General features: G+C 35.4%; 1 protein-coding gene across 5 annotated transcripts in view; it reads left to right on the top strand.

The window, feature by feature from the left end:
* ZDHHC21 (zDHHC palmitoyltransferase 21) overlaps nt 1-13083 on the top strand; it is a 69877-nt gene that overhangs the window by 6831 nt on the left and 49963 nt on the right. For 4 of the 5 annotated variants that reach the window (XR_013814499.1, XM_079790215.1, XM_079790214.1 and 1 more), the window contains exons 3-5: nt 5233-5430; nt 6697-6795; nt 11832-11943. Coding sequence is in view for 4 of the 5 variants with exons in the window: in XM_079790215.1 (XP_079646341.1) it covers nt 5277-5430; nt 6697-6795; nt 11832-11943 (365 nt within the window). In the remaining variant the exon portion in view is untranslated. The remainder of the gene's footprint in view (nt 1-5232; nt 5431-6696; nt 6796-11831; nt 11944-13083) is intronic. The other variant, XM_079790216.1, reaches the window with a different exon arrangement.

The raw sequence follows: 13083 nt of genomic DNA, 5'->3' as shown, positions 1-13083 counted from the left end.
CAGAATCATGTTGTACACAATTTTCTATAACTTGCTTTCTCCTTCAACATTTAATTATAAAAAAATTTAACAGGAGAGTTGAAAGAATTATAGTGTAACATCTGAATACCCATCACCTACATTCACAACTAATATTTTACTGAACTTCATCATATACTCATCCATCCCTCTGTCCATCTAGCAATCGACTTTAATTTTTTTGGATCCTGTTCAAAGTAAATTGTAGCTATCAGTACACTTCCTCCCTTTCTTCCCTCTCTCCCCAATACTTCAGCAAACATATTATTAACTAGAGTTCAATGTTGTTTTACAGGATTTTTTAAAAGGTAAATTTACATACCATGAAATGCAACACTCTTCAGTGTGTATTTGCTGAGTTTTGACAGTTCATGACCTGTGTATCTCAAAGTTATATCAAGATAGAGATCTTTATCAGTGCCACAAAAGTTCCCTATGCCCTTTCCTAGTCTACCTTTTTTCTTGTCTCTCTTCAGGAAACCACTAAGACAAGCCCCGCCCCCATAGACTTTGCCTATGTAACTCAACATTATATGTGAGTAGCCATATGGAGAGTTAGAGCTACCTCATTTTTTCCCTTTTAAATTTGTAGTGACTTGGAAATAGTTTACACTATGGATGTTATAATTTATTTACTCATTCCTCTTCCTCTACATGGACATTTAGTTTGTGCCATACTATTATGATTAAAAAAGTGCTGTATAGAACATCCTTGCACAGACCGGTACACTCTAATGAGTATTTTTTAGGTATTACTAGAAATAAAACTGCTGGGTTAAAGAGTTTGGCATTTACTGCCAAATTGCCCTCCAAATGATTGTATCAGTTTACATGCTACCAGTGTGTCCTTTTCTCTCTGTCCTCTCAACATTGGATGTCATCTTTCTAAAATTTGTCAGTACCAAAGATGAAAAATATGCCTAGTTATTTCACATTTTCCTAATCACTAGTGATTTGCCATTGCGTTTTTCTTCTGTGATTTGCCTCGCTAAGTATTTATTTTGTATGCTTATTAGTCATATGTTTATTATTTTCCAGGGATGCATTGTCATTTAACTTCATTTTTGATGTGTCTTTGGCTTCAGAACTTCTTCCTTTATATGGTCAAACTTGGCTTATGGGTCTCCTTTGTGAAGGCCTACCTCATTCCAAAATTATAAAACCACTTGCTGTTTTGTTCTACTGGTTTTGCTTTTTATTTGGAATAGAAGAGAAAGAGAAATCACTGTGAACTGAGGTACCAGGAAAATTTTTATATGGAGAGTGAGATTCAAATTGACCTTGAAGTATGAGTTGAATTTAGAGTAAGCAGAATGGTAAGAACATTTCAGATAGGAGAAATGGGAGATGGAATACATTCTCCATATTCATGGAACAGTAATAAGACCACTGGCTGATGTGGAGAGTTGGCTAAACCTGTAAGTTTAGACAGAAATGTTTGACTATATTTCTTGTAAATTATGTTGGCTAACTTTTATCATTTTCTAAAATCTGAAAAGGCAAAAAAGGAAAGATGGTTTCCTACCAGAATAGTTTGAACGTTGTAAATATTTATGCAGTCCAGTTTATTAGGGTTGAATTATAGTTTCTCGAAAAAAAGTTTGTGCTGTAGTAATTTACATCATTAATTATGTAGACACAGCACTCAAGTATATTTAGTTACCAGATAGCAATCTTTAAAAATGTTGAAGTACCAGTATGTCCACTAGTTACATCAAAGTTTAGTTATAAGCTCATCATTTAATATACAAATTAATATGTTGGGATCTTTGGCTAATGAAAGTATTTTACAAATGCCACCGGAGTAGCAGCATTGTCAGTTCGGTTGTTGCTCAGGATGTGTAATAGTTTCTGTTCAGTCATAAGCCACGCCTAGTTGTCATTAACTGAGTGGAGTGATCCTACAACTCTACCAGTTAAGTGTTTCTGGGTGTAATCTGATTTGGAGCTCTTGGGAGACTACTGTTTTCTTCTCTACAATCCAGTTGTAAGGGTTATGTGGCACTAATTTTCACTAATCAGGTATTTTAAAAATATTCAACATATTATTTGTTTACTATTTTATTTTTTTATCTTTTGCTCACTTTTCCTCGAGCATGCTTGTTCTTTTAGAGTTTGCTACCTATATGTTTACATCCAGGAAAGTAGATACATTGTAACTATACTTTTCACTATCTAATATTTTCTGTTGTGAGGAATCTCTCTTTTCTAGTGATAAAAAATTTGTTCTCTGGTAGAGGAGAATAAAAATAAAGTTAAAAAAATTAATGAGTATTATATAATTTTGCTACTTGTTTTGCTGGCTTGTTTGCTCTTCTGTTTCTAATATTAATAAATCTGGAAATAAGTTATTAAATTACTCTGTTCTGTATAATTATTGTAATTCATAATTTGTTGTTTAGTCCTGAATGGAACTGAAATATTTAGAGAAGTTACATGAAGTTAATAATATTGAATGTGTTGAGAGACAGAGCCTTTTGTCATTTCTTTTACCACTCGATGGTTGGCAAGACTGTAAATGTAAACTTTTTTTAGTGTTTCTCTTTTTAGCTTGGTAGATAGCTTATCATTTTTATTTGAGCATATTTAGTTTTTAAAATGATACCTAGTAAGTTAAATAGGATGTTTTATCCTCTCTGACTTTTCACGCTTAAAGGATACTGATAGGTATTTTAATTTTCTAATTAAAAGGTATTGAAGTTCAACTTTTACTTTTTTAAAGACCTAGGCGTTATTCATGTTTTAGATTTCATATATAAGGATTAATTTAGACCATATCTGATTTCATCAGTTGAGTGGTGGTGCATTTGAGTTCCCATCTTATTTTTAGCTGTCCCGATATTTGTAGCTTCTAGGAATGATAGCATAGGGTTGTCCTTTTAAAATTAAGTAATCCTTAATCTTTTTTTTTTTTTTCTTCTGGTAGCTTTAAAGAACATTGTCAAGGCCTCTAAGAGTTGGTACCCTGAGGCACTTCAACTAATGATAAATTATTCTAAGAATTAAGTAGTCTGGGATATAAACTGAAAACCTGGGAGTCATCCTTGACTTTTTCCCCTGTGACCCCTAATATCCAGTAAAATTACTGGTTTGATTCTAACTATTTCTTCAATTGATTTCTTCTCCAACTGATCTTTCATCTTCCTCACCAGAGTGTCAATAATTTATTTTAATGTATTTATCTCATTACGTTAACTCCCTGCTTCAATAGCTTTCCAGTGCCTCAGAATGACGTTTTAATATTCTTTTTTTTTTAAATATGTTTTTATTGGCTTTAGAGAGAGAGAGGAAAGGAAGGGAGGGAGGAAGAGAGACAGAGACGGAGACATCTATACAAGAGAGAAACATAGATCGGCTGCCTGCTGCATACCCTCTATTGGGGATCTGCGAAACCCGGCCTTGTGCCCTGGTCAGGATGAGCCACACCTTCCAGGAATGAACTCTTAATATTTTAACATGGCATCTTGATATAGCACCTTCTCACCACTGACTCTCTCTCCACTGAAAGATTTGTGATTTATTTATTTTTATTTATTTTTTTAAAATATATTTTATTGATTTCTTACAGAGAGGAAGGGAGAGGGATAGAGAGTCAGAAACATCGATGAGAGAGAAACATCGATCAGCTGCCTCCTGCACACCTCCCACTGGAGATGTGCCTGCAACCAAGGTACATGCCCTTGACCAGAATCGAACCTGGGACCCTTGAGTCCGCAGGCCGATGCTCTTATCCACTGAGCCAAACCAGTCAGGGCAAGATTTGTGATTTATGATGGCAATTTGTAATACCTCCTACAACTTTTACCCTTGTATACCTCTTGCTCTTCCTTCTGTTTACAGTATTGTCACTTTGCTTTACTTGAATAACTTACTCATTTTTTAATACTAAACTCAGGTTTCACCCCCTATAGGAAGTCTTGCCCTGATTTAATTAGTCCTCGTCTTTTGTGCCTCTAGTAACAATTTGTCCGCATCTCTGGAACTTACCATATTATATTAAAACCATTTTATGACTCTCTTCCCCATTAGACTGTTAATTGCTTTAAGCAAAGACCATGTCTTATTCATTACTGTGTCTGCACAGGTAACTGCTGTATAGTGGAGGCTCAGTGACTATTTGTTGAACTGAGTTCAACTCATTGCTGTAACAGTAAAGTCTGAGTGAAGCTCCTGAATTAGTGGTTCCTTGATATCACTCAGCTGTGTCATATACAGTTGGGGAACATTTTTAACATTTTGTTGGTTTTTGAGCTTTACTTTGTAAAGAATTATGATTCCATAGATTTGGATCAGGGTCTGAGAATAGTATTTTTAAAAATCTCAGTTGATTCTGGTTTTCGAAACATCAACGTAGTATATTAATGTATTATGTCATTGTATTTTATATTATAATTTGTTTAAGCTTATAAGTTACATCTAAAGAATGGATTTTTAAAGTCATTTTCTTTTTTTTTAACATAGGTATAGAAGTATCTTAACGTTGAGGCTCATTATTTTATTAACACTCAACTGAAAAAAGCCTTGATAGTAATAAGATTAATTGGTCTTCATTCAAATTTAATTATTTTGGCAACTTTTAATTGCTTTTCAGTTTTTATTATAATTTTTCAAAATGATTTATAAGCAATTTACTATGGTTTAAAATTAAACTAAATTGCACAAATCTTAGGTGGACAGCTCAGTGAATTTTTACATATGTATATACCCATGTAACCTACCCAGGTCAAGAGAGAGAACATTTCTAACCCCTCTAAGGTTCCCTTATGTTCCTCTCCAGTTAAACACCCTTCCCACCACAAAATTACTGCTATTTTGACTTGGATGACCATCAGTTAGTCTTATGATTAAAACTACTAAAAAATTATAATATATATATATCTTTTGGTGGATATGTGTACTCATTTCTTTTGGGTTTACACATGGAATTTCTGGGTTACGGACAGACTTGTATTTAACTTCAGAAGGTAGTGCCGATTTATATTCCATGATAGCAATTCATAAAGAAAATCAAAATTAAATTATTTGAAGCTTATAGTGAAATTTGAATATCCTGAAACATTTTTTTCTTTTCTAAAGTATTTTATTTTGTCAAAAATATACAAAGAAAAGTAAACAAGTATTACGTTATAGTTGCCAGTAAGGTAATTTTGTTTTAGTCAAATACTTTTTTCTATATACTAGTAAGTGACTTTTTTCTTCTTTCTCTCTCCATAGGATTGTCTTTCCTGTGGGTTGGCAGGCAGTTGTAGGACTGCAAAATGGGTCTCCGGATTCACTTTGTTGTTGACCCACATGGTTGGTGCTGCATGGGTTTGATTGTCTTTGTCTGGTTATACAATATTGTTATAATTCCCAAAATTGTCCTCTTTCCTCACTATGAAGAAGGACATATTCCAGGCATATTAATAATAAGTAAGTTTCTAGGTCTTTATTTCTTTATATAATTAAAGATTTTCTTCATTGTGAATGTTTTTAGAATATAGTGGTACTATATTAATCTTCCTTTTAATATTAGTGTTATTAATACTGTTATTTACTGAATTATGGAAATTTTAAAAAATAATGTCCTTTATATACTATTTTGCAGGGTTAGATAAATAGGTTAGATATCAAACTCTACAAAATATATAAAGATCATTTTATTTTAAAAAAAGATACAATTGTGTCAATTTGTGTATTTTTAATATTTCTGTTACGTACTTACTGCAAATGTATAAAGAGTTTAAGAATGAAGATGGTATACATTAATGAGAATTAAGATTTTTGTGATACAAATGTTCATTATAACAGTTTGAACTTCTACATAATTATTTTCTGCTATAGTTCATTGATGATGGCTTGCTTATGATTAAAATTGAAATGACATATTTTACATGTACATGGCATTTACAGTTTCCATATACATTATGTCATTTTGACCTCACAAGAGCTGTGAGAAATATGGTTTTTGATACATAAATGATAAAATTGACCAGTGCCATGCAGTCAGCTCTGTAGTTAACACTTGAACTCAATTTCCTATTACAGGTGCAGTGCCCTCTCCTCCACCCCACCCTCAAAAAATGCCTATGTTTTTTTTCATTTAAAAGGTTGAATTATGATGAATGAATCTTTTTTCTCTTACTGTTACTTTATCTAGTTTTTCATTTTAAAAAAGTTTCTAGATTCTTTATTTTCAAATGAAATATCTTAAAATCTGTTGAAAGGAACAGTTGAACATCACTAACTCAAAGTAATTTTGAAGATAGCCAGTTAAGAATTAATGAAAAAGTTTAATTGTAGGATAGGCTTAAAAATGCTGTTTTAATTTTTTTCAAATATAGTACATGTACTTAGTAGGGTACCCATTCATTTATACCATTGCTTATTGGGAATCTCTATTAATAAAGAATAGGATTTACAACAAGTTTATTGGTTATTATGCGAAGTAACATTTAAAAGTGGTATACTTAAGATAGTCCTCTTGACAGTATTATTTGATGAACCAAGTGAATTAATCATTTAATTTTTCTGTCTTTTGAAAATTATTTATCTGGATGGTATTAATTAAAATAGGCAGTTAAACTTTGCTTGTTGATAAAAATGTTTCTAAGGGTAAGTGACTAATTTTCTTTCCTCCCTTCCCTTTCCCTTTGCCCTTCTCCTACCCCTTACCTTTCCTTTTCCCTCTCCTTCTAGTATTCTATGGCATCGCCATATTTTGTCTGGTTGCCTTAGTAAGGGCCTCAGTAACTGATCCAGGAAGACTCCCTGAGAACCCTAAGATCCCACATGGAGGTATGGTACTCTTCAGATTTATCAGTTTTACTATTCCAGAATTACTCTTTTTATTAATGTATTTATTGCCTTTAGTATGCATTAGTTATGCATGACATCTATTACAACTTTCAAGTTTTTTCTCAGATGTTTCCTTTCCAGAGTTCTCTATTTAAAATTGCAAATCCCAGCCGACTCCTCATGCCCCCACTCCTTGGCTGTCTCTTTCAGTTTGTGTATTGGTTTGCCTGTCCTCCCACCCTAGATCTGTATGACCTCGGTGAGGGTGAATATTTGTTGTTTCGTTTTCTTCATTTGTTCAGTGCTGTATCCTCAGTGCCTGGAACAGTCTCTGTCGCTTAGTAAACACTGGGTAAATATTTGTTGAGTGGTATGTAATTATTTGAGAAATTACATTTTTACTTAATAATAATTTTTATGAGAAATTTCATGATTTAAAAAAATATTGGCAACTAGCTAAAAATTTTTAAAAATTGTTTTTAAATGAATACCAAGCAGATTAATATCTGTGGGCCTAATTGAATCACGAAACCACTTTATTACCTTTAGCTTATAGACTGTAGCAACGGAGGACACCATCTTGCAGACTATTTGGATATCTGCATTATATTTGGTCCCATTGACATTTGGCCTATTTTTCTTCACTAAGTTCAGAAGATTTCCTTTTTGTCCAATCAAAAAATATGTTAATTTATCATATTTTAATGTTTTCAAAGTCTCTTGATATCTATCTCATGTCATATAATCTTCAGGGTAATTGCATGAGGTAGGTAGCCTGCGTGATCAGGAGCATAGATTATGCTTTATAGGTCACATGGCAGAATATTCCAGAACAGATTTGAGGCACAGATCCTTGTTCCACCAGCTTTTACTATGACTTTAAATACAGATTAAAAAAATTGTGACCTCCTGGTTCAAAGGTCGATGCCCAACCACTGAGCAACACTGTCTAGGCCCCAGAATTTGATTTTACAAGCTTTTCGGCATGCAGATAAAATAGTCAAGTGAAATAATTAAATGTCTTTTTATATTATTCAAATTATTCACACATGTCTGAAATATAGAAATATTACTTTTGTCACTTTCAAATTTCATGAAATGATTTTATTCAATCTTTTAACTTTTTAAAATAGCTTTATTGAGTATAATTCATATGCAGTATAATTTATTCATTTAAATTATACACTTTAGTGGCTTTTAGTATATTTACAGAGTTATGCAACTGTCACCACAATCAGTCTTAGAACATTTCATCATCAAGCTCTTTCTTAACTAGTAATTTTGACTTTAGTGTTTTTTGTCATCACTAGAGCTACTTTTTGACACATGGTTAGAGAACAAAATCTTCCCTCTAAGTTTTAAAAAATATATCATGTTTTAAATTTGTCTGATATTGTTCCTTGAAATTTAACCCACGCTGTTAATGCTGAGGGTCATGTATTCACTCATAGCTTTGCCTTTTTCCTCCCTCTTATATTGTTTTATTTTTATTTTATTATTATTATTATTTTTATTATCACTTGAGGATATTTTCTCTGTTGATATTTAGATAGAGTGGAAGGGGCGGGGAAGAGAGAGAGAGAGAAACATTGATGTCAGAGAAATAATTCAGTTGGTTGCCTCCTGCATGCACCCAACTGGGGCCAGGGATCACACCTGCAATCCAGGTATGTGCCCTTGACCAGAAATCGAACCCATGACCCTTAGGTGTGTGGCCGGTGCTCTAACCACTGGACACACCAGCCAAGGCTTATATTGTTTTTCTATTTTAAATTTTTATTTTTGATCCTCACATGAGGATATGCTGTTTTATTGCTTTTTAGAGTGGGCAGAAGGGAGAAAGAGAGAGAGAGAGAACTACCGATGTGAGAGAGAAACATCAATCAGTAGCCTCCCATAGGTGTCCTGACTGGGGATGGAACCCAAAACCTAGGCATGTGCCCTGACTGGGAATAGAACCCGCAACCTTTTGTTGTATTGGACAATACTCCAACCAACTGAGCCACCTGGCCAGGGCTTGTATTGCTTTTTAAAGGTGATCTGTAGGAGACTTACTAACATTTATTTCCTACATTGGCAACCAGTTCTGTCAGGAAACCACTATTTTTTTTTTTTAATATACATTCTACTGATTTTTTTTTTTACAGAGAGGAAGGGAGAGGGATCGAGAGTTAGAAACATCAGTGAGAGAGAAACATTTATCAGCTGCCTTTTGCACACCCCCTACTGGGGATGTGCCCACAACCAAGGTACATGCCCTTGACCGGAATCGAACCTGGGACCTTTCAATCTGTAGGCTGATGCTCTGTCCACTGAGCCAAACCGGTTAGGGCCGGAAACCACTATTAAGACCCAAACCTTGTATTGATTTTGGTAGTTTTAAATTATATTTTTCTCCAAAACATTACTTTGTGATTTGAAATGCAGTAATTGAGCGAGGGCCCCTTAGCAATTCGAGTCTTTTAAAAGACTAAAACAGAAGGTGCTTCCTTCCTTTCTGAGGGATAAACAAAATAAAATAAAACCTTGTTTTATATTCATTCATGTATTTACAGCATTAATAAGGATCCATGTTAAACAGTGTTGTGCTCACCTGGAAAACTGCTGAATATTCCCTTGAGATCTTCCCATGGGACCTCCCCTAAAATCTTCACCCTGAAAGCCCTTAAGGGAGGACCCGTGTGCTCTTCCTCAGGAGCACGCCCTTGCCTTTCCCCTTCTCTTTCCTCTTCCCCTCCCTGTCCCAGGCCCATTACCATTAGCTTCCTCACTTCCAAGCTCCAGGGCCCTTCCAGGTAACTTGTTTCCTAAGTCCATTTCTTCTAGGAATTACTTTTTCTACCACTATGATTTACCAAATAAATGTTCTCTTACAAAAAAAAAAAAAAAAAAAAGTGATGCGGTTTACTTATATTAAAATCCTCAGTCATTTGTGGAATTTGTCTTTTTTTCTCTGATTAGTTTTAGGTTTTGATTTTTCTTTTAAAAAATATATTTGTGAGTTTTTTAATTTATTTATAGTTATCATAAATTAGAAATTGGACTTTCTCTCCCATAGGCTTTTATTTTATACTAGAAGCCCGGTGCACGAAATTCGTGCACGGCGGGGGGTTGTCCCTCAGCCCAGCCTGTACCCTCTCCAATCTGGGACTCCTGGAGGGATGTCCGACTGCCCGTTTAGGCCCGATCCTCGTGGGATCGGGCCTAAACGGGCAGTCGGACATCCCTCTCACAATCCAGGACTGCTGGCTCCCAACTGCTTGCCTGCCTGCCTTCCTGATTGCCCCTAACCGCTTCTGCCTGCCAGCCTGATCATCCCCTAACCACTCCGCTGCCAGCCTGGTTGATGCTTAACTGCTCCCCTGCCAGCCTGTTTGCCCCCAACTTCCCTCCTCTGCCGGCCTGGTCACCCCTAACTGCCCTCTCCTGCAGGGTTGATCACCTCCAACTGCCCTCCCTTGCAAGCCTGGTCCCTTTCAACTGCCCTCCCTTGCAGGCCTGGTCCCTCACAACTGCCCTCCCTTGCAGGCCGGGTGCCTCCCAACTGCCCTCTCCTGCTGGCCATCTTGTGGTGGCCATCTTGTGTTCACATGGGGGCAGGATCTTTGACCACATGGGAGCAGCTATATTGTGTGTTGCAGTGATGATCAATCTGTATATTACTCTTTTATTAGATAAGATAGAGGCCTGGTGCACGGGTGGGGGCCAGCTGGTTTGCCCTGAAGGGTGTCCTGGATCAGGGTGGGGTTCCCTTGGGGTGTGGAGCGGCCTGAGCGAGGGGCCTGTGGTGGTTTGCAGGCCGGCCACGCCCCCTGGCAACCCAAGGGGAGGCCCTGGTTTCTGGAATTTATTTTCCTTCTACAATTGAAACTTTGTAGCCTGGAGCGGAGCCAAGCCTGGGGCTCCGGCAGCCATTTCTGTGGCAGTTAATTCACCTTCTACAATTGAAACTTTGTTGCCTTAAGCGGGTGAGCCCGGCCAGGGTGTGCGGAAAGCTTTGCTTCCCCTGTTGCCGCCGGCAACCCTGGCCTGCTCTCTCAAGCTCCATTCTGCCACCATTTGTTTGAATTTGTTTACCTTCTATAATTGAAACTTTGTAGCTTGAGTGGAGGCTTAGGCCTGCAACGGCTATGGAAAGCTTGGCTTGCTCTGTGACCTGGGAAACCTTGCTCTCTGTGGCTGTAGCCATCTTGGATTGGGGTCAATTTGCATACTTGCCCTAATTGGCTGATAGGCGTGGCTTGGCTGGTGGGCGTGGCTTATGTAGCGGAGTGATGGTTAATTTGCATATTATCATTTTATTAGAGAGGATTTTGAGATGGCTAGTACAATAGTATTGTAGGTAGTTATCAGACATCAGAATATATTGGTCACCACGGTCCTATTTGCACATGCATACACCTGAAGAAGGAAAGAGAGAAGACCAAGACATGATTTACAGATATGTAGGTAGAAACTATTCTAATAATCTCCTAAACCCATCTGAAAATCTTTTCCAAATCTCCCCCATAAACTTTCCCCAATGAACTTGTTAATATGAGAAAATAAAATGGTTTGAGGGTTGGGAATGCAATCTCTGTTTCTCTAATGAGATTATAGGATTTATTTTGATTTATTAATCCATGAAACCAGAACTCACCATTATTCCTTTTTTAGAGACTTTAGATAACAAAATTTCTAGAAATTTGTTTAAATAAAATTCTGTTTTAATATAATAATTTGGTTGTATTTTAGGGGTTTGTCATTGAATTTTACTTATAGCAATATGTCCCAAACCCAAATACATTGCTTTCTATCCCTTAGTTTGACTAATAATAGTGTCTTATTTTTTTATAGTATTGAAAATTAGAAACATACAAAATCAGACATACATAGAACAGAGCAACAACAGTTATGTGAAACACATACTGGAGATAGAGGAAAAATTTCTTAGACATATATATTGAAGACTTTCTATAAAATCTCTAAACAGTTGTTGCTAAATTGCGATATTACTCATTTACCTTCATTAAATGGATTTTAATTTCTTTCCCTAGAAAGGGAGTTCTGGGAATTATGTAACAAGTGTAATTTGATGAGACCAAAGCGTTCCCACCACTGCAGCCGTTGCGGCCACTGTGTTAGGAGAATGGATCATCACTGTCCATGGTAAGAAATGAATAATTCACTTTTAGAAAAAACTAGTAAAACTAAATTTTAGTACTTAGCAGGTTTAAACAAAAGTTACATGAAGGTGATGTAGTTTAAAAACACCTTTTAATAAGCATACATTTTTTTATATGGTTCTATGAACTCCCAGAATCATTTTTTTCCCCACAGAGATCCTATCTTTTCTAACAAGGAAATATTCTAATAGAAAGCTAAGAATTAACATACAGCCACATATACAAAGGACTAATGTGGTTATATTAAATGAGGCATGTATGTAAAACATACAGTGTCTGAGACTTAGAAAGTACTTAAACAATAGCTCTTATTGTTTCTAACTGTAATAAACCGTATACATTCCATTGTTTATATTTCCCTTTCCATTTGTTTGAAGAATAATACATTTCAGGTACCCTAACCTCATTCTTCTCCCTTTAAGCCTTTTTCAGTATTACATGTTTTAGGTATTAAGATTACATACATGCTGGATGTGTGTGAGTGAAAATCAGCTGATTCTGCTGAACAGCCAACAATTTTGGTCAATAGGGGGCTCTCTTGTAATATTTAAAGAAAATGTTTACTTAAAAAATCGAATTTTTAAAACAAATGCTGTGAGAATTCTGCATTGTATCTCATTTCAAAGCTGTCACAAGAATCTGTGAACAAGATACTGTATTTAAATGTTTTTCTAGCATGGGATAGCTATATAAATATTTAAACTGGTATAGTGTAGCATTCTGTAAACATATCTGTGTATATCTATGTTTATGTTTGTACATACATGCATGCATATATACAAAGTTAACTGTATAGCAGGCTTGTTAAATTTATAACTGCTTATATCTAAAGCTGACTCGAGGGAAGAGTTTAGCTTTTTTGTCTAGTAATGCTAATCAATTTAGAGTTTCCCTTATTTTTTGATAACTTATTTTGATAGCACAAGTTATTAGCAAGGTTTTAGTGGAAATTTGAGTTTTACTATAAACTGGTTATTTAAGTAGATAAAAAGCACTTTTAGATAAAAGCACTTTGTTACTATATATATTTCACCAATAAGATAGTATAGTTTATAACACATAGTCTTTAAAAATGTGCCTAGAATTTATACTGGTTAATCCTCAAGTGTTTTCTACAATTCAT

The sequence above is a fragment of the Cnephaeus nilssonii genome (genome assembly GCF_951640355.1).
Source record: "Cnephaeus nilssonii genome assembly, chromosome: 14".
Lineage (NCBI taxonomy): Eukaryota > Metazoa > Chordata > Mammalia > Chiroptera > Vespertilionidae > Cnephaeus > Cnephaeus nilssonii.
The sequence above is the reverse complement of the archived record's forward strand: the minus strand, read 5'-3'. Positions and strand labels throughout refer to the sequence as shown.